The sequence below is a fragment of the Prosopis cineraria genome, unplaced genomic scaffold, assembly GCF_029017545.1.
Source record: "Prosopis cineraria cultivar Desert tree isolate PC_DT_omini unplaced genomic scaffold, ASM2901754v1 PC7, whole genome shotgun sequence".
Classification (NCBI taxonomy): domain Eukaryota; kingdom Viridiplantae; phylum Streptophyta; class Magnoliopsida; order Fabales; family Fabaceae; genus Prosopis; species Prosopis cineraria.
The window spans coordinates 5244275-5266827 of NW_026555338.1; the positions used below are offsets into that span (position 1 = coordinate 5244275).

At 36.0% G+C, this 22553-nt stretch overlaps 1 protein-coding gene across 3 annotated transcripts in view; it reads left to right on the forward strand.

Moving 5' to 3' along the window:
• Positions 1–732: 732 nt before the first annotated feature.
• The window catches only part of LOC129315485 (O-fucosyltransferase 1-like), a 30473-nt gene continuing 8652 nt past the window's right edge, over positions 733–22553 (forward strand). The window contains exons 1-8 of one of the 3 annotated variants that reach the window (XM_054959199.1): positions 733–1194; positions 1265–1473; positions 1567–1729; positions 2897–2975; positions 3491–3561; positions 3987–4075; positions 18209–18332; positions 18420–18703. In XM_054959199.1, the coding sequence (XP_054815174.1) occupies positions 1466–1473; positions 1567–1729; positions 2897–2975; positions 3491–3561; positions 3987–4075; positions 18209–18332; positions 18420–18703 (818 nt within the window). In that variant the 5' untranslated portion in view covers positions 733–1194; positions 1265–1465. The remainder of the gene's footprint in view (positions 1195–1264; positions 1474–1566; positions 1730–2896; positions 2976–3490; positions 3562–3986; positions 4076–18208; positions 18333–18419; positions 18704–22553) is intronic. The other 2 variants (XM_054959198.1, XM_054959200.1) reach the window with 2 other exon arrangements.

Genomic DNA, 22553 nt, shown 5'->3' on the forward strand with positions numbered 1-22553 from the left:
AAATTTAATTCTTTGAAATTATTTTAGGCTTTATACCAATTTTACTCTTAAATTTTCTTTTAAGGAGCATTTGACATCTTATATTATTGGTGGTATAAAATAATTCATTAACTAACACTCAATAGTTACAATCTATTTTGAATCGAAGAAGATTTATTACGTATTGTTGGGCAATCCATCTCAGACAACTAACTTCCATCTATTTTCTCTCATTCATTCATCTGTGTATTTGTCATGCAACATGAATTGAGATTGATAATATAACTCTATTCTCGCATTCGTTCTTTCATACAATGCAACATAACATGTATATGTTCTTCCTCCAAAACTCACCGCTGACATAAATTCAAGAATTAATATAAGCTACTTCAAGAATTTATATCTTCAAAAAATCAAGCTTCAAAACCAGCATCTAAATTTCGAAATTCATGTACCTTTTTATACTAGAATCCATTTCTTGTTAAACTTGATTACATTAAACTTTCATAATGATGTCTTTTGAACTTTCTATATTCTCACAAATATCAAAACTATTTCTTTTGACTTCTAGAATTCTTGATTCACCTTTAAAATTTATTCTAAGTTACAATTCTTTTTGTTTTACATTAAAAGAATTTTTCAATATATTTTCCTCTGTTTCGAAACTAATGCTTTAAAAATAAAAGCCCCAACATTTCCTATCATTCATAAAATAAAAGCCTGAAGGCCTTTTAGATTTATTACAACAGCCCTGCCATTCACAAAACAAAAGCCTGAAGGCATTCGACATTCGATGGTTACCATCTTGATCGCTTCCTCCATCAATCAATCTCTCCTTCGCCATAACTCCCACTCTCGTCTACGGTCAAATCTTATTGGGGACTAATATAAAATTGGATGTAAAATGTGGGCCTAATTGATGACTTCCTCATTAAGAAAATGCACAAGTTCCATCCTGATCCGCCCTCGCCTGGAGATTGTTATTTGTTGGGAAGCTAATTGGATCATATCCATCCGAGAAACCGACCCACGCGGCAAGATCTGAGTAGTAAATACATGACTAACCAGCAACGCATCCTGTTGTAATGGAATCTGACTACTTTCTCACAGTCAGACTCTTGCTTCCGTCTTCGTAATCTTAAAGCCCGCCTAAGAACTTGTTTGTGATCTGCATCAGCCTTCGTCTTTCAAAGCCAAGTGCTCTTCCTCCTCATGGTGCTTGTCTTCTCATTTCCGATCTCAGCTTCATAATTAGTATATTAATTGTAGCCTATTCGTTTTTCAGCTTCTTCGTCGTGTATGCCAATGCTTAGCATGACATAGTACATCGGTGTTTTACGCTCTTTGACGGATGATTGGTTATGCCTTATATTGTAGCAATTGTTGGTGTTTACTTGGTGCCTCGGTCACTGACGGGTAATGCTGGAGAATTGTCGTGGTTGAAGGAGGGAGCTAATTCTCAAAACCGCGCCGCTGAATTTTAACAATGAGAAGGTAGGGGGAGACAGGGCTTGACGTTTGATTTGATTGCTTATATTTTTATGGGTTATTGTTCTTTGAGCAATGCTGCTTTGTTATTTTTTCCAGAGCTGGGTTTCACAGGCAGCATGTGAGGCAAGGAGCTGGGGGAGGGTTGAAGGGGATGGTTGTGAAACTATCAATTGCTGTTTTTGTAGCTTTGATCTGTACAATTTCATTCTTGTTTTCCTCTACAAGCACTAATAGTGGTCAATCCAAGTACCGCTCGGAGGTTAGTGGAACTGTGTTGTGATCCCATGTTTCTTATCATTGCCTTAAAGGAAAAAAGAAAGCAAATAAAAAAGATGTTCTGAGTAATGAAAGTTTCGGATTGTTTTATTGCATCATTAGTTAAGGTAAACAATGAGATTTCAGTTATGAATCTCTCACAGTTTGACATTTCATGCAACAAGTTACAACTTTTGAGAATCTTGCATTTTGGATCTTAGTTAGGATATGGGTACTATAATTTTCTGCCGGGATGAAGCACTTTGGCTTTATTTGCTAGACTCCTAGTGTTATATAAAGAATTAGCTTCATGTTGGTGATGCGGAAGTTTTGTCAGAGGCTTTGCAGTCTACATTTCTGGGTAAATTATGTGATATGTTTGAACCTCTGAAGTCTGAGAGATAAGACTTTGCAAAAGTTGTAAAAAGGATTGAGTGCCACTAGGTACTGTCATAGAAGAAGATGTGGTGCCTCTAATTGTGGCTATGATGGTACTGAGAATTTATCTTTCAAAAGGATGGCAAATGAGCAGGCCGAGTCTCTAAAAATTAGAGCTGGTTGTTTCAAATGATTGGATATCCTTTTCAAAAGACTATCATATGAGCAACAATGCTTTGCAGCATCACCAAATTAGGTTCAGCAACTTGGAGTAAGAATATTATAACGACTTATTACAAAACTAAGGATTATTATTGACAAAATTCTAATTATTTATGTTATGATTGTTACATATAATTTCCTATTCTTTGAGTAAGTCGTGCTATGATAACTTTTGTTTTAGTTTATTCAGTACTGTGATTTGCATGTCTGATAGACTGTTTCATTTCTTTGGCCAATCTAATTTACTGTTTCATTAAAAATTTAAAAACTTATGAATTTTGTACAATGATTGAAATTTCAAAGAGTCATTGGATTATAGTAATGAGGTAAATTTTTTTAATATCCATGTTTTAAATGATGGGTCAGGGAGAAAGTTGGTTTTGTATCATAAAAAGAGAAACAAAAGGATCATGTGTCATCATGGTTTAACTGTGATCTTTAACTGAGCACACAACTGTGAACAAATTTATTTTATGATATAAAATTCGGGTTTAAAAAATGATATGTTTTTCTGAGAATGTTTTTTGAGAATGCATGTTCCGTAGATTCATTTTCTTTTATGTTTGAACAGATCCGTATAGAAGAACTTTGGAGTAATGCTGATTCTGGTGGCTGGCGGCCATCATCAGCTCCACGTTCTCATTGGCCTCGTATTTCCCTTTCCTTTCAAGGGTGAATTATATTTTCTGTTCTTGAAAGATTAAAAAAATTTCAATTTGGTCCTCCAAATAGTAAGCCTCTCAATTTTTTTCCCCCTGAATAATTTTCTGCCAGTTAATTTATTCCATTCATTTGTTAAACATGACTGAGTTAATGCCTATGTGGCTTTCAAACTATACAGCATTCATAAAATTACTGCAATTTTCCTGAAGTTGGCATTCCCTTCTTTATAATCAGTAAATCAATTTGTTAGGTCAAGGAAGCAGCTCAAGTTCATGTCAATTAAACAAAAAGAAGGACTAAGTTGATTGGGGGAAGTTATTGAAGGATGAAATTGAGAGGCTCACTCTTTAGAGTACTAGAATGAACATTTTGTTATCTTTAAGGATGAAAAATGTAATTTACTCTTATTTTTTATTACTTCCTTTTGATAGGATTTTTGTTTGAATGTAGAAGTCTTGGAACTTTCTGATGCTGTATACGTCTTGACTTTATGTTATGGCAGCTCCTCCCAGCGAGAGCAATGGTTATTTGCGTGTTCGGTGTAATGGTGGCCTAAATCAGCAGCGTAGCGCGGTTGGTAACTTTTTCCCCACACTATGAATCTGCATTACATTTTGTTTCTGTGAGTATTCACTAATTCATTCATTTATTAATTTAATGCTTAAAGTGAAGCAAAACAAAAGGGAGAATTACAGCTAGGTCTTACACAGGGAAATTAATTACTGCAAGGTCCATTGACAATTGAACTAAACTGCATTGACAGCTTAGTTTAGTTGTCAATGGATCTTGTAGTAATTAATTCCCTTGTGTGGGACTTCAATGTAATTGTCCCAAAAAAAAATGTATTTTTACTGCTAAACAGTAAGTTCTTATATCTGTGGCAAGAAAGTTATAATAAATACTTATTTTGAACCAAGGTGAATCTAATGATCTTGTTAGGATGCTTGTATTATTCTGCATTATGTATTATTATTAATTTGTTGTATTCAATCCTGTAGATCTCTAATGCTGTTCTTGCTGCACGGATCATGAATGCTACATTAGTACTACCTGAGTTGGATACAAACTCCTATTGGCATGATGACGGGTGACTCATAATATTTGAATTTTTCATCCTTGAGCAGCATCCATTTATAAAGTTCTGGATTTAGATTGTTCATTACAGAGAAAATAGAATCATTTATATTTTTGCTGAAGATATACATTTGTTTTGTGATGTAGATAAGATGAACAACCTGGCAGTGCCAAAATCGTTATTAGTATCCACACATTGAGAGAGGATAGATAATATTTTTCTCATGGAACTCAGTAGTATTATTTCCGTTAACCAAGGATTAGCTAGTACAGTGCCCTTCAATGAAGTATGGAAGAGGGAAAATGGCAAAATTGACTAGCAAATCCTAATTACAGCACAGAAAATAAGAAAACTGTAGTGATAAAAGAGAAAGATGATATCTTCCCTAACGTTAGAGAGGTCAGATGCTCTCCTAGGTCATCAACATACTAGCTTCCTGTGTCACGCAAGGGCACACAACTCTAGAAAACTAACTCCAGTCTACCCTCTTGGAAGTAGTGGTCTGTGGGCTCACATTGGTCTTCTTATTCTCTTGGTCCATTCCCTCCTGCTGAGCCCTATGCCCTCATCTCTTATAAACTTGGCCCACTTTCTCATTGGGTTCACAACTCCACATTTTCACTTTTGCTGAAGGCATTTAGAAATGTGTTGCGCTAAAGTTCATGGTGAATATGATGCATCTCTGTAGTTGTGACAGAGATAGGAAAAGAGGAAGAGAGATAGAAGAGAGGAGATAAAGAGGAAGAAGAGAGATAGAGTTCAGGGGAGAGGAGAGAAGAACAGAGAGGAATTCAGAAAGATGAGACTGTATTACTTAAGGCAAAAACAGAGAGATTACAATAGGCATTCCCTCCTATTTATAGACTCCCTCTAATGGCTAATTTATTTAACTAAATAACTAACATTTCTGTCATTTATTTTCATAATTAAAATTATATAACAATACCCCTTGCCCTCAAGGGACAAGTATATGAACAATGCCCATAGTTACTTAAATACACGTGAGCAGAACAGGCTGTACAAGGCAACTACAGCCAAAATAATGATATGGTCCATGATAGTTACATTCAAACACATGATTTCCATATGGAGATCTTATGTCCTAAAGTGACAATCCCAATGCAAATAAAATTAGCTTATTGCAGATTACCAAAAACCAAAAAAATAATAATAAAAATAAGATTATCGCAAACGAGGTAAAATAAAGGATCTTCTTTACAATTTGGGTATTCTCAACATTTACATTTAGAAATAGTCATTACAGGTATGTTGAGATAGTAATCACAGGTTGAAATGCTACCAGCATTTACATTTAGAAATAGACATCCTACATCTTCAAGTGGTGACCCCCTCTTCTCTGTCTAGGCTTTTTGGCATCAAGTAATTGCAAAGCCACCTTTAATTTTTTGTCTTTGGATGATAAACAAGCCACCATAACAACTCATGCCTAAAGTGGGTCACTTGTTCCTACATGAAAGACAATGGCACTTGTCATGTTATGACACAAGTAGAAGGGAATCATAATAACATAACAACAACAGACTTGTCATTTCTTACACCAAAATAGTCATTCCAAGACAAAACTTGTCATAGCAACGAAGTTCAAACACTAATATATGGTTCTAGTCATTTTCTATGCAATAATAGCCATTTTATAAATAAAAGTTGTCACAACAACCGAGTTCACACATCAATATAGCATTTAGTCATTTTATCTTATGCCATAATAGTCATTTCCAAGACAAAACTTGTTGTATGTGTCAAAAGTGTGTGTGTCAAAGTCCCACATTGACTAAAAGAAGGAATCTCCTAGTGTATGAAGTGGGCTAGTAAAATGGGCTTGGAGGAGAAGTGGCCGCGCGCATATGAGACAGGCCAACTTAGGGCAATCGCAGTTGAAATCAACCGATTTGCCCCCCTGCGTGCGAGTTCAAGAGGCAATGGGTTCTTTTTACCCGGTTATTTTTACAAAAAATAATTAAATAAATAATTATTTTTAGCTTTACGTCTGTGTAACTGCCAGACAAGTGCTTAAACATGATTTATGAGAGTGTAACCGAAGCTTTAATCCAGTGATCATGAGCCAATGTTCATGTCTCCTCCCTTGGGCTATATATAGTCATGGGTGCAGACAGAACAGGGGACTAGCCTCTTGAGTTTTTGAGGCAATTCTCTCCTCCCTCTGCCTTCTGTTTGTCTGTGTTTACTTTTAGTCTCTGTTATTCTGTTCCCTTGCTCCGCCGCACGAAGTGCTTGTTTAATCCTGGGGAACTACAGGTCTGTCGTCCTGGTGTGTCGGAATAGTTCTTAAGGACAGTGTCCTTCTAGGCACGACTCAAGCAGTTTGAAGTTTGCTGTTCACGTTTGCCGTCGGTGCCACCAACAATCTTAAGAACTATGCAACCCAATGGCGACCAACAGTGCTGAGAATGTCACTCTCGAAGGTTTGCCCAATGGTTCGGCTGGAGGTCAGTACGTCCCTTCTGCCGTTGCCATCCCCCTACCGAGGACATTCCCAGACATATCAAAGATAGAAGTCTTTGATGGCAGGAACTTCAAACGGTGGCAGGAACAGGTCTTCACCGTTCTTGACATGTATGGTGTGGCTGCTGCTCTTGCTCAATCCGAGCCTCCTGCGGGTATTGATCAGCTCAGAGAGTTGCATGGACTCATGCAAACAAGGTATGCCGACACACTATCATTAGCATTTTATCTAATGATTTGTTCGATGTCTACTGTGTCTACAAGGAAGCTTGTAAGATATGGGAGTCCTTGGGGACAAAGTACACTGCTGAGGATGCCGGCAAACAAAAGTTCATTGTGGGAAACTACTACAAATGGGAGATGACTGAGAACAAGGATGTGAAGGAGCAAATCAACGAATATTATGAGCTGCTGGAGGAGCTTTGTGCTGAAAACATCAACCTTCCAGACGAGTTTGTTGTTGGGATCCTAATTGAGAAGTTGCCAGAATCTTGGTCTGATCACAAACAGTAGCTGAAACACAAACGGAAGCAGCTGTCCTTGACTGACCTGATCACTCACATCATTATCGAAGACACCAATCGCAAGGCAATATGTGGAGCCCGAACCAAAGAAATGACATCCAAAGCCAACCTGGTGAAGACAAAGTCTCACAACAAGAGGTATGATACTAAACCTAAAGACAAGAAGAATAGGAAATTTGATTACAAACCCAATGCTTCTAACCCCTCTTTTAAGAAGAAAGGAGACTGTTTTGTCTGTGGTAAACCAGGACACTATGCAGCATAGTCTAGGAAGAGAGCAAACCGTGATAAGTCTCGGAAGTCAAATGTAAATTTGGTACAACGAGATGGTGACAGTGATGATGATATCATTGCTACAGTGGTGTCACAAGCTCTCTTGATTTTTGATATGAAGAAATGGGTGGCAGACTCTGGGGTTACTAGGCACATATGTGCTAGCAAAGAGAAGTTTACCTCCTATAATCTTGTAAAGGAAGGGGAAGATCATGTTTACCTTGCTGATTCATGAACTGCCAAAGTTCAAAAAAAATGGTCTTAAAGCTCACATCAGGAAAGAGTTTGGCTCTGAACGACGTTTTGCATGTGCCTGAAGTTAGAACAAATTTAGTGTCAGTTGCTCTTTTAGGAAAAACTGGGGTTAAAGTGTCATTTGAATCTGACAAGATTGTAATGACAAAAAATAATGTGTTTGTGGGCAAAGGGTATTGTAATCAGGGACTTTTTTTTGAATATTGATAAAATGAATAAGACTGAATCTTCTGAGTATATGCCTGTTTATATGGTTGATTCCTTTGATCTGTGGCATACTAGACTAGGTCATGCTAGTAAAGGTTATATAAATAGGATGCGACAACTTGGACTATTTTCTTAAATTAAAAACAATGATTTTGGAAAATGTGAAGTATGTGCAGAAACTAAACAAAGTAAAAAACTTTATTTTTCTAGTCAAAGAGAATCTGAATTACTGTCTTTAATTCACACAGATTTAAGTGATTTAAAACAAACCATGACTAGAGGTGGTAAAAAATATTATATCACTTTTATTGATAATTTTTCAAGATATACTAAGGTATACTTGTTAAGAAACAAAGATGAGGCTTTTGAAAAATTTCTTTTATATAAAGCAGAGTTTAAGAATCATTTAAACAAAAGAATTAAAAGGGTTAGATCTGATAGAGGTGGAGAATGTGTTTTGTTAAATGATTTTTGTGAAAAAGAAGGAATTATATATGAAATAACACCTCCTTATTCTCCTGAGTCTAATGATGTTGCAGAAAGAAAAAATAAAACATTAAAAGAAACGATGAATGCTTTGTTCGTGAGTTCTTCTGCACCTGATAACTTATGGGGTGAAGCTATTTTATTTGCATGTTTTTTACAAAATAGGATACCTCATAAGAAAACAAAGAAAACACCTTATCAGTTATGGAAAGGGTTTACCCCAAATTTAAAATATTTGAAAGTGTGGGGGTGTTTTGTAAAAGTTTTATTACCTGACCCTAAAACGAGAAAAATTGGTTCTTAAACATCCGATTGTATATTTATTGTGTATGCTGAACAAAGTACAGCATATCATTTTTTAGTTTTAAAAAGTGATATTTTAGACAAAAACACAATTGTAGAGACTAAGGATGCTGAATTTTTTGAACATATTTTTCCATTGAAAATTAAGCATGTTTTTAAACCTGTTGAGAATTCAGAGTTTGAACAAAATTTAAATGAAGATTTGATTTTAAGGAGAGGTAAAAGGCAAAGGAAAGAAACAAGTTTTGGAAATGATTTTTACACTTATTTAGTACAAGATAAACCGTTAAATTTTTATGAAGCTATTTTTTCTCCTGATGCCAAAATTTGGAAAGAAGCAATAGAAATAGAAATTGATTCTTTAAGAAAAAATAAAACTTGAGTTTTAGCAGATTTGCCTCAAGGAGCTAAGGCTATTGGGTGTAAATGGATTTTTAAGAAAAAATATTTTTCAAACGATTCAATTGATAAATATAAAGCAAAGCTTATGGCCAAGGGTTTTATTCAAAAAGAAAATATAGATTATTTTGACGCATTTTCTCTTGTAACTAGAATCTCTTCTATAAGAGTTCTTATTGCTTTGGCTTCAATTTACAAACTTTTTGTTCACCAAATGGATGTTAAAACTGCTTTTTTAAATGGTGATTTGGAAGAAGAAATTTACATGGTATAGCCTGAGGGATGTGTGATTCCTGGGCAAGAAAATAAAGTTTGTAAACTTGTCAAGCCTTTGTATGGCTTAAAACAAGCGCCTAAGCAATGGCATGAGAAACTTGAACAAGTTTTGACAACTGGTGGATTTTCTGCTGTTGAAGTAGAAAGATGTGTTTATAGAAAACTAGTGAATAATGATTTTGTGATTATATGCTTGTATGTGGATGACATGCTAATTTTTGGCTCTAGTTTGTGTATTGTAAATGAAACAAAAAATTTTCTTTATTCAAATTTTGACATGAAAGATATGGGTGAAGCCAAGGTAATCTTGGGTGTAAAAATCATAATGAATGAAAATGGAATCTTGCTTTTTCAAAAACATTATGTTAGAGAAAATTCTCAGAAAGTTTGGATATCTTGAAGATGCTTCTCTGAGTATTCCTTATGATTCGAGTGTGTAATTAAAAAAAACATAAGGGTGACCTAGTTGCTCAATCTGAGTATGCACAGATTATTGGGAGTCTATTGCATTTGATAAACTTTACTAGGCTTGATATAGCTTATACTGTAGGCAGATTGAGCAGATATACCCACTGTCCAGGTAGTAAATATTGGGAGGCGCTGGTGAGAGTCTTGAGATATTTGAGAGGTATTATAGTATATTGTATAGTGGATTTTCCGTTGTATTGGAAGGATACAGTGATGCTAACTGGATTTCGAATTCAGAAGAGACAAAATCCATTAGTAGTTATATATTCACTCTTGGTGGTGGTGCAATAATCTAGAAGTCTGCAAAACAGACAATCAACACAAAATCCTCAAGGGATTCTGAGTTTATTGCTATGGAGCTGGCTGGGACCGAGGCTGAGTGGTTGAAAAACTTCTTAGCGAGTATTCCAATAGGTGAAAAGCCTACACCATCAGTGTCTTTACATTGTGATAGCCAGTCTGCAATAGCAATGGCTAAAAATAAGACCTTTAATGGCAAAAGTAGACATATTTGATTGAGACATAATATTATAAGGCAGCTGCTCAAAGATGGGGTTATCTCAATCGATTATGTGAGATCAGAGTTAAATCTGGCGGATCCGTTAACTAAACCCCTGGGGAAGAAATTTATTATTGAAACGTCGAGAGGAATGTGACTTAAGCCTGTTTGAAATTAGCGGTGATGGCAACCCAACCTTTGTGATTGGAGATCCCATGAAGAAGGTTCAATGGGTAAGAACAAGTCACTTCTGCTAGCACTGAATTTTGTCCCTTCTTATGGCTGAGAAAGTGCTGGAATGCATTGAACGGAGGCTGAGTGAAAGCTCTTAATATTTTCATAGTCTTTATGGATGGTGTATTTATTGCAGATATACTTGATGAAAACACCTATACAAATGTGGAGTGGGGCTGCTCCTATGAGATTATGGCAAAATCTCTAGAACATTTGTTGAAACCAGGCGTGCGCATGGCCGATAACGAACAAAACCGTCATTAACAGCAGAGACTATGAGGATATAATCCGATTAATAAGACCTCTAGCACACGCTCAAGATCTGTTGGTTCAATAACGAAGTTACATCGACTTTTCTGTGTGCTAAATTTTATTAGTTTGGGTTTGGTTCAAGTCGACAGACACCAAATTCAAAGTGATTATTCTTTGTGTGAATAACACAGACGAACATAGATCCTTTTGACACATGTGGGGGATTGTTGTATGTGTCAAAAGTGTGTGTGTGTCAAAGTCCCACATTGACTAAAAGAAGGAATCTCCTATTGTATATATACTAAAGAATGAAGTGGGCTAATAAAATGGGCTTGGAGGTGAAGTGGCCTCGCGCACATGAGACAGGCCAACTCAGGGCAATCACAGTTGAAATCAGCCGATTCGCCCCCCTGCGCATGAGTTCAAGAGACAATGGGTTCCTTTTACCTGGTTATTTTTACAAAAATATTTAAATAAATAATTATTTTTAGCTTACCCGAAAACCTCTGATTTTACTGTTTCGAATTTGAACTTGAAGCCTTGGTAGTTTTTCAGCATTAAACCTCTTTTGAAAACTGATTTTGTGAGTTAATGTTTTGTCTGCCAACGTGTTCAGATAAACTGGTTTTGTGAAGTTAATATTTTAAACGTTTTGTCTTCCAACGTTTCTAGACAGAGGCTTAACTGAGATTTATGTTTGTGTAACCCCCAAACAAGTGCTTAACGTGATTTATGAAAGTGTAACCGAAGCTTTAATCAGGTGATTATGGGCTAACGTTCATGTCTCCTTCCTCAGGCTATATATAGTCATGGGTGCGGACAGAACAGGGGACCAGCCTCTTGAGTTTTCGGGGCAATTCTCTCCTCCCTTTGCCTTCTGTTCGTTTGTTCGTCTGTGTTTACTTTTAGTCTCTGTTGTTCTGTTCCCTTGCACTGCCGCAGGAAGTGCTTGGTTAATCCTGGGGAACTGCCGGTCCGTCATCTCGGTGTGCCTGAATAGTTCTTAAGGACAATGTCCTTCCGGGCACAACTCAAGTAGTTTGAAGTTCGCTGTTCATGTCTGCCGTCGGTGCCACTGACAAAACTTGCCACTAAAGTTGTCATACTGAAAAGAGTTATGAATACATTGATACTAGGCTTTGATCTATTGTTAAAATGCTCACAAATAATTTAAAATCAAAAAGACCAGTGTGTAACTGTCATTTTTCCTCCCAGGTATATTATGACTCCATGCATTGGGGTTGGTATGATCCATCCCAAGAGCCAAAAACGGGACCCAAATTACTTGCTCTTAGGCAAGATCAACCATGGCACCATAGAAGCCCACACTTCAATTCTTCAATCAAGCCTCTCATGGCCTTCTTTGTACATATCTAAATTCAAATAATTTCAAATGATTTTCTACCATGTTCTCTATAAATATCGTGCCACTTTTTCTCACATATCGAAATCAAGTGCAAAGTCTTATGAATATCATAATCAACTAATTGGGCCCGATTAAACCCTTTAACTCCCAATCATTCTTTATGACCACTAATACTTCAATGGCTTTCCACCATTTAGGTTCTAGTCATTCTTTAGGAAGCTTCTTCCCCTTTGGTAAATTTGTGAGCTTTTATGTTCAATTTTCCTTGAGAGCATTCATCTCATCTTCAATGGCTTTACATCATTCAGGTTTCTTCATTACATTACCAATACACTATTAGGAATCCGCTTGTTAGAAATACTTGCTGAAAAACTTTGATAACTTGGAGACAATTTAATGTAGGAAAGGTATAGTAATAAAATGGCTGGGAATCAATTGGGATAAGCAGAAAACATAGGAGGCTGTAAATGGAGGAGAGTTGGTTCTCTAAATAAGGCAACTAGCTTCTGTGTAGCCCTTGCAATAACCAAATGGCTTCTTGTGTAAAATTAGGGGGAAAATTAAGCATTGAATGGTCTGGTCAGATTGGGATATGTATCCTATGACTCTTAAGGTTGACTGAGAGGTAATTTGGTTCATGAATAAAGTATGTCAAAGTGCTGAATAACATGTATGCTTTACCAATATTTTTTTTTTTTTCAATATCTTGATGGTTATTGCAATTGTTGTATCCTGTTGGTTTTAAAACATTTTAATTTTTAAATGCAGATTAACTGGCTCTCTTATCTTTCTGTTTGTATTCTTACATTAATTTGTTGTTGTTTTTTGTTATTTAGAATTTTATTCTACCTGTGCTGTTTCTTATATTATCATGAAATGGGGCACCTTTACAGCAGGCAGCCATTGGTCCATACTCCATTATCATTAGGTGCCAGATGTTACATTTTTATAATAGTGACATTAGTTAGTTATATATATAGCCGTTTGGGGACCCGTGTTTGTACTCATATAAATAGCTTTAGACTATTGTACTTATTATGGATTATGAATGAAGTGAGTGTTATTCAGTTTTATTTCCTTTGTCTCTAATTCCCTTAATCTCTCTTTCTCCTTTGTTCTTCTCTCTATCCCTTTAACTCTCAAAAAATCTCTTATTCAGAATTATTCTACCACATTAGTGGTATCAAAGCTAGCCAATCCTTGGCTGTTGGCTCTTCGTGATCTCTTTCCCATCACCCCAATAGTTTATGGTACAAACCAGAACCCAAAAAAAACAAGAGATGGATGATCGTGTCACAAGATTCGAAGAAAGATTTGAAATGGTTGACTCTTTAACAGAGATGGTTGAAGGCATCTCTAATAAGTTACAATTACTTATGCAAGAAAGAGAAGAAAACCCTCCCAATCAAAAGAAGAGGACGACGTGACTGTCGAATAGAAGGTTATCAAGGTTGAGGTGATGATATACGTACTAGAGATGAGCATCGACGCAAGACTCAGTTTACAAAAATGGAGTTCCTTAAGTTTTCTCGGCCTGACGTTGTGGGATGGCTTATGTGATGTGAGCGTTTCTTCAAACTGGACAACATCCCTGAAGATGAGAAGGTGTGAACAGCAAGTACATAATTGGATGAGAAGGCATGGTCTTGGCATGCTGCGATAGAGAAAACATAGGCTGGTTTTGAACCTACTTGGGATCAATATGTCGAGTGGCAACAGGAACGGTTTGGGCTTGTGCACGAGAGACCTATGGGTGATTTGATGCAACTTTGCCAGAAAGTGTCGTTGGCAGATTACGATGACGAGTTTGACTCCATCGTCTCCTAGCTACACTTGTCCCAAGAATATATCATTGATGCTTATCTTGAAGGGTTCATGGAGGAGTATGCGGGATTTGAGCGTCTTTTTAAACCCAGAACAATTCAGGAGGCTTGATTATTGGCTCGCATGCAAGAGATATCAATTCAACGCATGGCAGAAAAAAAGAGTGGCAGCAAGACTCCCACACACGCATCTGCTTTGGGGAATACTTCATCATTATTGAACTGAACCACTTGGTCTTCTTATAAAAATGCTCTTCTAAGTAGTAGGGCCCAGCAAAAGGAAAAACCCTCTTCTCTTCCTAAAAATAATAATTCTTTTTTAAAAAGTGGCAGTAACACTTTTAAATCTTTAGCTACTGAGGAAGAAGCTGAACATAGAAGCAAGAATTTGTGCTTCTATTGCCATGGAAAATTTTTTAAAGACCATAAATGCCCCCAAAGACAAAGGATGCAGCTCCACTTCATTGAGATTCAAGAAAACATAGATGAAGAAAAGTCAATTGAGGGCTCAGAAAAAAAAGATGACAGTCTAGAAGAAGAATCACCCTTAATTTCATTATATGCAATGGAAGGACTTGAAGGCACTTCATCAATGAGGTTTGTCGGGTACTGTGGTAGGAAACAGCTCCAAATTCTCATTGATAGTGGAAGCATGCATGATTTTTTAGATCTGGAGTTAGCAAGAAAGTTAGGATGGCAGCTTGGTGATACTCATGAGACATGGGTTGAAGTTGCTGGTCGTTAGAAATTAAAAATACATGGGATGTGGAAGGGTTTCAGATGGTGTATGCAGAGCTTGGATTTTACCTTTGACTTCAGAATTTTGGAACTGCATTCATATGATATGGTTCTAGGGTTACATTGGCTGAAAAGCATTGAAAATGCTTTTTGGAATTATGAGACCTTCACTATGTTTTTTTGGTATGAAGGAAAGCTGAGTAAACTCCAAGCTAACATTCCTAATCAGTTGAGGGTAGTTCAGTCAAAGCATTTAGGGAGGAAAGACTCTCGGGAAAGTCAGGTTTATCTAATACAACCTGTTACAAAGCATCCAACGAGTCTGCAAAATTTTTCTCTTCAAGCTCCAAAAAAATTCCAGCCGAAATTGTAGCCACTTTGACAGATTTTTCTGACCTATTTGAAGAGCCTAAAGGATTACCACCTTTTCGAGAAGGCCATAACCATCTAATTGTTTTACAGAAGGGTACCAATCCAATTAATTTGAAGCCTTAGAGATACCCCGCTGCACAACAGGATGTAATTGAGAAATTAGTTGAGAATCTTCTTCAAACAGGGGTTATTCAAGAGAGTTCTTCCCCTTTTCAGCTCCTATTTTTTTGGTTAAAAAGAAGGATGGTGCATGGAGGATGTGCATAGATTATAGGGAGCTGAATAAGAAAACTATTAAAAGCCAGTATCCTATTCCTTTAGTAGAGGATTTATTTGATGAATTGAGCACAACAAGGTTGTTCACAAAGCTGGATTTAAGGGCTGGGTATCATCAAATCCGTATGGTGCTAGGAGATGTGTATAAAACTACATTTAAAACTTATAGTGGACATTATGAGTGGTTATTTATGCCTTTTGGCTTAATTAATGCTTCGGCAACATTTCAAGGAGCAATGAACAACATTTTCAGATCGTTTTTAAGGACGTTTGTTCTGGTATTCTTTGATGATATTTTGGTTTACAGTGCTAATATTAATGACCATGTACAGCATTTGAAGCAAGTATTCTCTATTTTAAGAGAAAACCATTATTTCGTCAAGAAAAGTAAGTGTTCGTTCGCTGCCAAAGAGGTGGAGTACTTGGGGCATTTGATTGGAAATGGCCTAGTCAAGAATGATCCCAAGTTACAAGCAGTAGCTGATTGGCCTGAACCATAGAATGTTAAGCAATTAAGAGCATTCTTGGGTTTGACAGGGTACTACAGGTGCTTTATTAAAGGATATGGGATTTTAACCAAGCCCTTAAACCTTTTCCTCAAGAAAAATGGGTTTGAATGGTCACAGGCAGCTATTGAAGCATTTAATAAACTTAAAGATGTTCTGATTTTAGCACCTGTTCTCACACTTCCAGATTTTTCAATACAGTTTATAGTTCAGGCAGATGCTTGTGGAGTCGGATTGGGAGCTGTTTTAATGCAAGAGAGACAGCCGATTGCTTATTTGAGCAAGGGTTTGGCTGAAAGACATAAAAAACTCTCCATTTATGAGAAGGAACTGATGGCGGTGGTGCTGGCAGTACTCCATCGGCACCAATATTTGGAAAGGTAGAAGTTTATTATTCAATCAGACTGGAAAAGTCTGAAATATTTGCTTGGACAGAAGCTGAAAACATCTTTTGGATTGCCAAATTAGCTAGGTTTGACTATGAAATTTAGTATAAAAAGGGGCATGAAAATTCTGTAGCTGATGCTCTTTCCGGAATTCCTAAACAGCAATTAATGCAGATTGTGTTAGACACTTCTTTGCCTGAAATGCTTGATAAGGTCAAAGGGAGTTGGAAGAATGATGTTGTAATCATGGAAATTCAGAAGAAGGTTCAGGCGAGTAATGGGATATAGGGCCATTTTCCTTGGGATGGTGATTTATTAAGGAGGAAGGGGAAGTTGGTGGTGGGACAGGATCCTATTTTGAAACAAGAAATTCTTGAATGGCTACATTCTAGTCCTCAAGGGGGACATTCAGGGATTCAAGCTACATATCACAAGATTAAAGCATTATTTTGGTGGAAGAACCTTATTAATGATGTCACAAATTTCATCAAACAGTGTGATACTTGTGCACATTGTAAATATGAAGCTATTGCATCACCAAGGCTGTTACTCTTCCAATACCTAGCAGAATTTGGGAAAGTGTTACTATGGATTTTATTGAAGGACTTCCTAGTTCCAACAGTAAGGACACAATTTGGAGATTGATAGATAGAATGAGTAAGTATGCACATTTTATTCCCTTGACACATCCTTATTCAGCATCTTCTTTAGCTCAAATTTTTATGATTGTGTTTATAAATTACATGGTGTTCCTTTTAAAATTATATCTGACTGTGATCCAATTTTTGTAAGTGGCTTTTGGAAAGAATTTTTGAAAGTTTTAGGTATCCAACAACATCTTTCTACAGTCTATCATCCTCAAATGGATAGGCAATTCGAAGTTCTTAATAGGTGTTTGGAAACCTATTTAAGGTACATGTGTTGGGAGCAACTCAAGGAATGGAGTAAATGGTTATCACAGGCTGAATGGTGATACAACACTACTTTTCATACAGCAACTAAGGCCACTCGTTTTGAGCTTCTTTATGGTCAGGCTCGTCCCTTGCATTGTCCTTATTTACCTCATAATTCTATTCTAGATGTGTTATTCAAGTCCTTCACAGCTAGGAAAGAGATGATAAAGATTATAAAGCATCATTTGCATTGTGTTGCCAATATGATGAAGCAAAAGGTTGATGCTCATAGATCTGACTGCGAGTTTGTGGTGTGTCAATGGTTTTTTCTTAAATTACAACCCTGTAGACAGTTATTAGTTGCTGCTAGGAGCTCTCAAAAATTAGCTCCTCAGTTTTTTGTGCCATATAAGGTGGTGGAAAAGATAGGGACAATTGCTTAGAAGCTTGATTTACCACCTTAGTCTAAAATACATCCTACCTTCCATGTGTCTTTGTTGAAGTTGTGATCCTAAAATAAAGCAGAGATACCCACCACTTGACTGGCCAGAAACTTCAGCCACAATAGAACCAGAACAAATTTTGGAGAAAAGAGTGGGATGCAAGAAGGGTAGAATCATCACTGAAATTAAGTTAAGTGGAAGCAATTGTCGGATGAGGAAGCATCCTGGATGCCTTTGTACCAATTTCAGCAAAAGTTTCCCTTTTTTGTTGTAACTGATCCTTGAGGGCAAGGATCTCTTTGAGGGGAGGATATTGTTATATTTTTATAATAGTGACATTAGTTAGTTATATATATAGCCCTTGGGGATCCGTGCCTGTACTCATATAAATAGCTTTTGGCAATTCTACTTGTTATGGATTATGAATGAAGCGAGTGTTATTCAGTTTTGTTTCCTGTCTCTAATTCCCTCAATCTCTCTCTCTCTCTCCTCTGTTCTTCTCTCTATCCGCTTAACTCTCCTAAAATCTCTTATTCAGAATTATTCTACCACATCACCAGATTATTTATATTTCTCTGTGAGCATGTAATTTTAATTTAACCAAAGGTTTTTGTTTTATTTTGATATGCTGATTGTTGTTATGTAGCTTTAATCATAGAATTGATTTCCTTATTGCATGCAGTGGTTTTTATGGTATCTATGATGTTGAGCACTTCATCAAGACATTGAGGTTTGATGTTAGAATTGTTGAAAGAATTCCAGAAATTCACAAAAATGGCAGGAAGAAGAAAATAAAAGCATTTCAGGTAGAATATAATGATTCGATTGTAGATCAGTTGGTGGAAATTATTTCGATTTCATCTATAACACTTTCAATTATTATTTTACTTCAGCTTCGGCCCCCAAGAGATGCTCCTAAAAGTTGGTATGCTGGTGTTGCTTTAGCAAAAATGAAGGAACATGGCGCCATCTATCTTACTCCCTTTTCACATCGCTTAGCTGAGGAAATCGACAATCCTGAGTATCAGCGATTGAGATGTAGAGTTAACTATCATGCGTTAAGATTCAAGCCACATATTATGAAACTGAGTCAATCAATAGTTGATAAGCTACGCACACAAGGTCACTTCATGTCCATACATCTTAGGTTTGAGATGGATATGTTGGCATTTGCTGGGTAAGTGCTAGAATCCCTATTTAATACCTTATTTTTACTGGTCCTGTTATCTCCATTCTATTTAAGTTTGTTGGTTGCTGATTTTATGGGGTTTAAGGCTGACGTAGAGGACCAAGGAAAAGGGGTAAGGGGAAGGAGAAAGAGGGAGAAATAGAGATGAATGAAGAAATGGAAGAACAATGAGTTAAAGGAAGAAAGGGAAGTCTGAGGGAGGGGGGAAGAGAGAAAAAGGCAAGGGAGGAATAACCTACGGCTATTTCTAGGATGCCCAAACATATTTAAGAGAATGTATGATAAAGAAAACAAAATGAAGTCAGAAAATAAATTACTAAAAACATTAAATAAATCAAACTAAAGTCTCATACACCTATACTAAATTTTTCCAAATTTTCCATCAATGCTTCCCGCCCGCTTAAAAGAACTCTACTGTAGAGTGGAAGATTGTTGATAGGACTCAACAAGGCAGGATCTGGATGGAGGAAACCCTCCTCAGTGATCCATTTAGCCTCCTGTGGCATGATTACTGTAATGTTTGTATTAAATAGTCAAAATGTGATTGGTATTTGATTAGTGGCTGATTTAGAGCCTGTTTGGTAGAGTAAAAATATTGGGATGGAAAAAGAAAATAACTGCTTTCCATCGACAAGGACACTTGATTCTATCTTTGTGGGGGATGCCTTTTCTTGCGGTGATAAATTTTCATCTATACAATGGAAGCCTGCCCCCCTCCACTATGGGTGGTAAGCCAAATTCTTTAGGGGGACCCACACACAAAATGACAACTTTACTGCTCTCTCATGGTTCTTTGGCGTTGCACCACCTTTTTTAGATATAATAATGGTAATTATATCATAAATCAAAATAATAGTAAATGACATTCAACTAATAAAAATATCATTTATTTAAGAAAAATGTAATCCATAAGCAATTCGAAAAAAATTCAAATCCAGAAGTTTAATTAAAACTTTTTTGTTATTTATTACTACCGATGATAACTACAATTATCTATGTTATTAATATATTAATGTTATGAATAATGGAGACCATGTTTGTTTTTACTAGTAACAATTGGTTATCTATATTATTTGCTATATTTAACTAATAATTAAAATTAAAAATACTTATTTTTAATATTTTATTATTAATAATAACTAAAATTAATTTTTAACATTAAGGGCAGTATAGTCATTAACTCTTCATTTTTTCTTATCATATCACTATTTTCATCCTACCAAATACAAATTTAACTATTAAATTATTGTCTTTGTTAGTGGTTGGAATTTTTCCTTTCACTTTTCTTTACATTTCCATCAAAATACATTCTTCCAAATGGACCCTTAGTGGTGTAGCTTAAAATTTTCCATTACCTGTTTTTGCTCAAAATGTATATGCATCAAATCTTTCTTTACATGTTGATTGTATCAATGAATTTTTCCAATTGATCCCACACCTCCAAATATGGGTGACTTTTCCAATGAGCAAGATAGAGTTGGAGGGTCGCATGATGAGAAAGAACAATTTGGTGATCCATGCGTGCATCAATTTCCTCAAAAGAAGGCACAAGAAATGAACAGGAGCATGATGAAATGCAGGGCCCCCAAAATACTCCAAACGATGAGTTTTTGTCCCATTGTGTATGACTTCATTCGAAAGAAATTAGGAAAGATAATTAATTATTTTTAGATTAGGAATTTAAATAAATATAGGAAATATTTTAAATTAGATATGTATTTTAATTAATAAATTAGAATTAGAATTTAGCATTTCAATACCTGGTATTTTATTTAAATTATATTTTCCCTTTATAAGCACAATGTAGTGTGAGACCTTAGTCATGAATTTCGGACTAATTAGATGAACTTTTCTATCAGTTTTCTCACCAACTACCCCTCTCCTTTCCTCTCTGTTACACCGCAACATATTATGGAGAAAGGAAAAGCAAAGCATCAAGAAAGATACATTTAATTGTTTGTAAAATTAGGAATTAAAGATATATTTATAGGGGGTGTAAGGCTTTAAAGTTTAAGTAATATTATAAGTATTTTATTGGCAAAATTAATCATGTGATCCTTGTAGTTTTAATTTAGTTGTAACTCAGTCTCTCAACTTTGACTCTTAAATTGGTCCGTATAATTTTAACTTGGTTATAACTCAATCGTTCTACTTTAACTCTTGCAACTCAGCTCTTATAGTTTTAGCCATTTAAATATTGGTCCCTATATTTTAAAAAATAAAATTATAAAAATTAACACTATTTTAAAATTTTAATCTTTATAATTTTTAAAAAGATTAAAAGGGTTTAGTAATTTAAAATATTAGTGCTAAATTTTAATATAATTTTAATGGGAGAATTACAGCCAGCGCCTTCTCAAGGAAACTAATCATGGATAAAGATCAACAAGAAGTCCCATTTAAGAAATAACAAGTCATGTTCCGCATTTTAACAAAAATCCATTCTGAATTAGTCCTTGTTTGTGATAAATTCTCTTGAGAAGGGGATGGTTGTAATTCTCCCAATTTTAATCTTTATAATTTTTTTTTTAAATATGGGGACCAATTAAATAGTTAAACTATGAGGACTGAGTTGTGAGAGTCTTGAAAGGTTAAGTTACAACTGAGTCAAAATTATAAAAATTGAGTTACAATGAGTCAAAGTTTAGGAATTGAATTACAACTGAGTCAAAACTGGAAAGGCCAAATGATTAATTTGCCCTATTTTATTTAATAATAAATTAGGATAAGTATTCAGTAGTAATGTATTTTGTTTTATCTTAAGGAAACTAACCATGGACAAAGATCGACAAGAAGTCCCATTTGAAAAACAACAAGTCATGTTCCACATTTTAAAGTTATTGTTTGATAGAACCCGTTATTTTCCTAAGACTTATATAAGGAAGACAAAGAAGGTGAATGACTCAAGTGGAAACACTTTGATTGGTCCAGATGTTTATCCTTTGGATTCTAGTCGTAAGGAACAGTGACTTATGATCTTGTGTTATGATTAGTATCTTTTTGGGCGATATGGGCTGCGGGGAAGCCATGCTGTAACTATTAGAAGTCTTTTGCTGGTATGGGGGGGAGATGTCTTTTGTGAGGGATTTGTGAGGAGAGACTGGCCTCTCAAACTCCAAGAGGAGTGAACCCTCTTTTGTGAGGTTTATAACTTGTAATGCTGTAATTCTGATTCGGTTTCTCTCATTCTATTAATATCAAAAGCCTCAGCATTTTTCCCTCATTTATTGCTGTTTCTGTCTTTTGGTTTCTGTTTTGTTGTGATACTGGTTTGGGTCTTATTATTTGGCATCAGAGAAGTACAATTACTGGGTGATTTGTATAAGGAGTTATGGCAGAAAGGGTACAATACTCTCACCGAGAGGTACAAGAGTTGAAGGAGATGGTTGGGGGACTAACCAATGATGTAAGTGGCATCAAAGAAACCTTGAAGACTATTAATGGAGCTCTAGTGCAAATATAGAAGATGACAGGGTCATGAGAAAATGAACAAGAAGGAGATCATCATGAGGAGACCTCTGTGAGTAACCTAGGAGGCGAGACAGAGGGGAGCAAGTATCAAAAATTGGAATTACCTGTTTTCTCAAGTGAGGACCCTCTCGGATGGCTTTTTCAAGTGGAACGATATTTTCTAGTAAACTCCATAACAAAGCAGAATAAACTTAAAGTTGCTGTGGTATGTTTGGAGGGTAAAGCGTTGAATTGGTACCAATGGCTTGACACGAGAACCACCTTAAGTTGCTAGGTAGAGTTCCAAAGAGAGCTGCTATGCAAATTTCACTCTTCTCAACCAGGGGGAGAATACAAGAGGCTTTTCATAGCTAACCAAGAAAAGTCA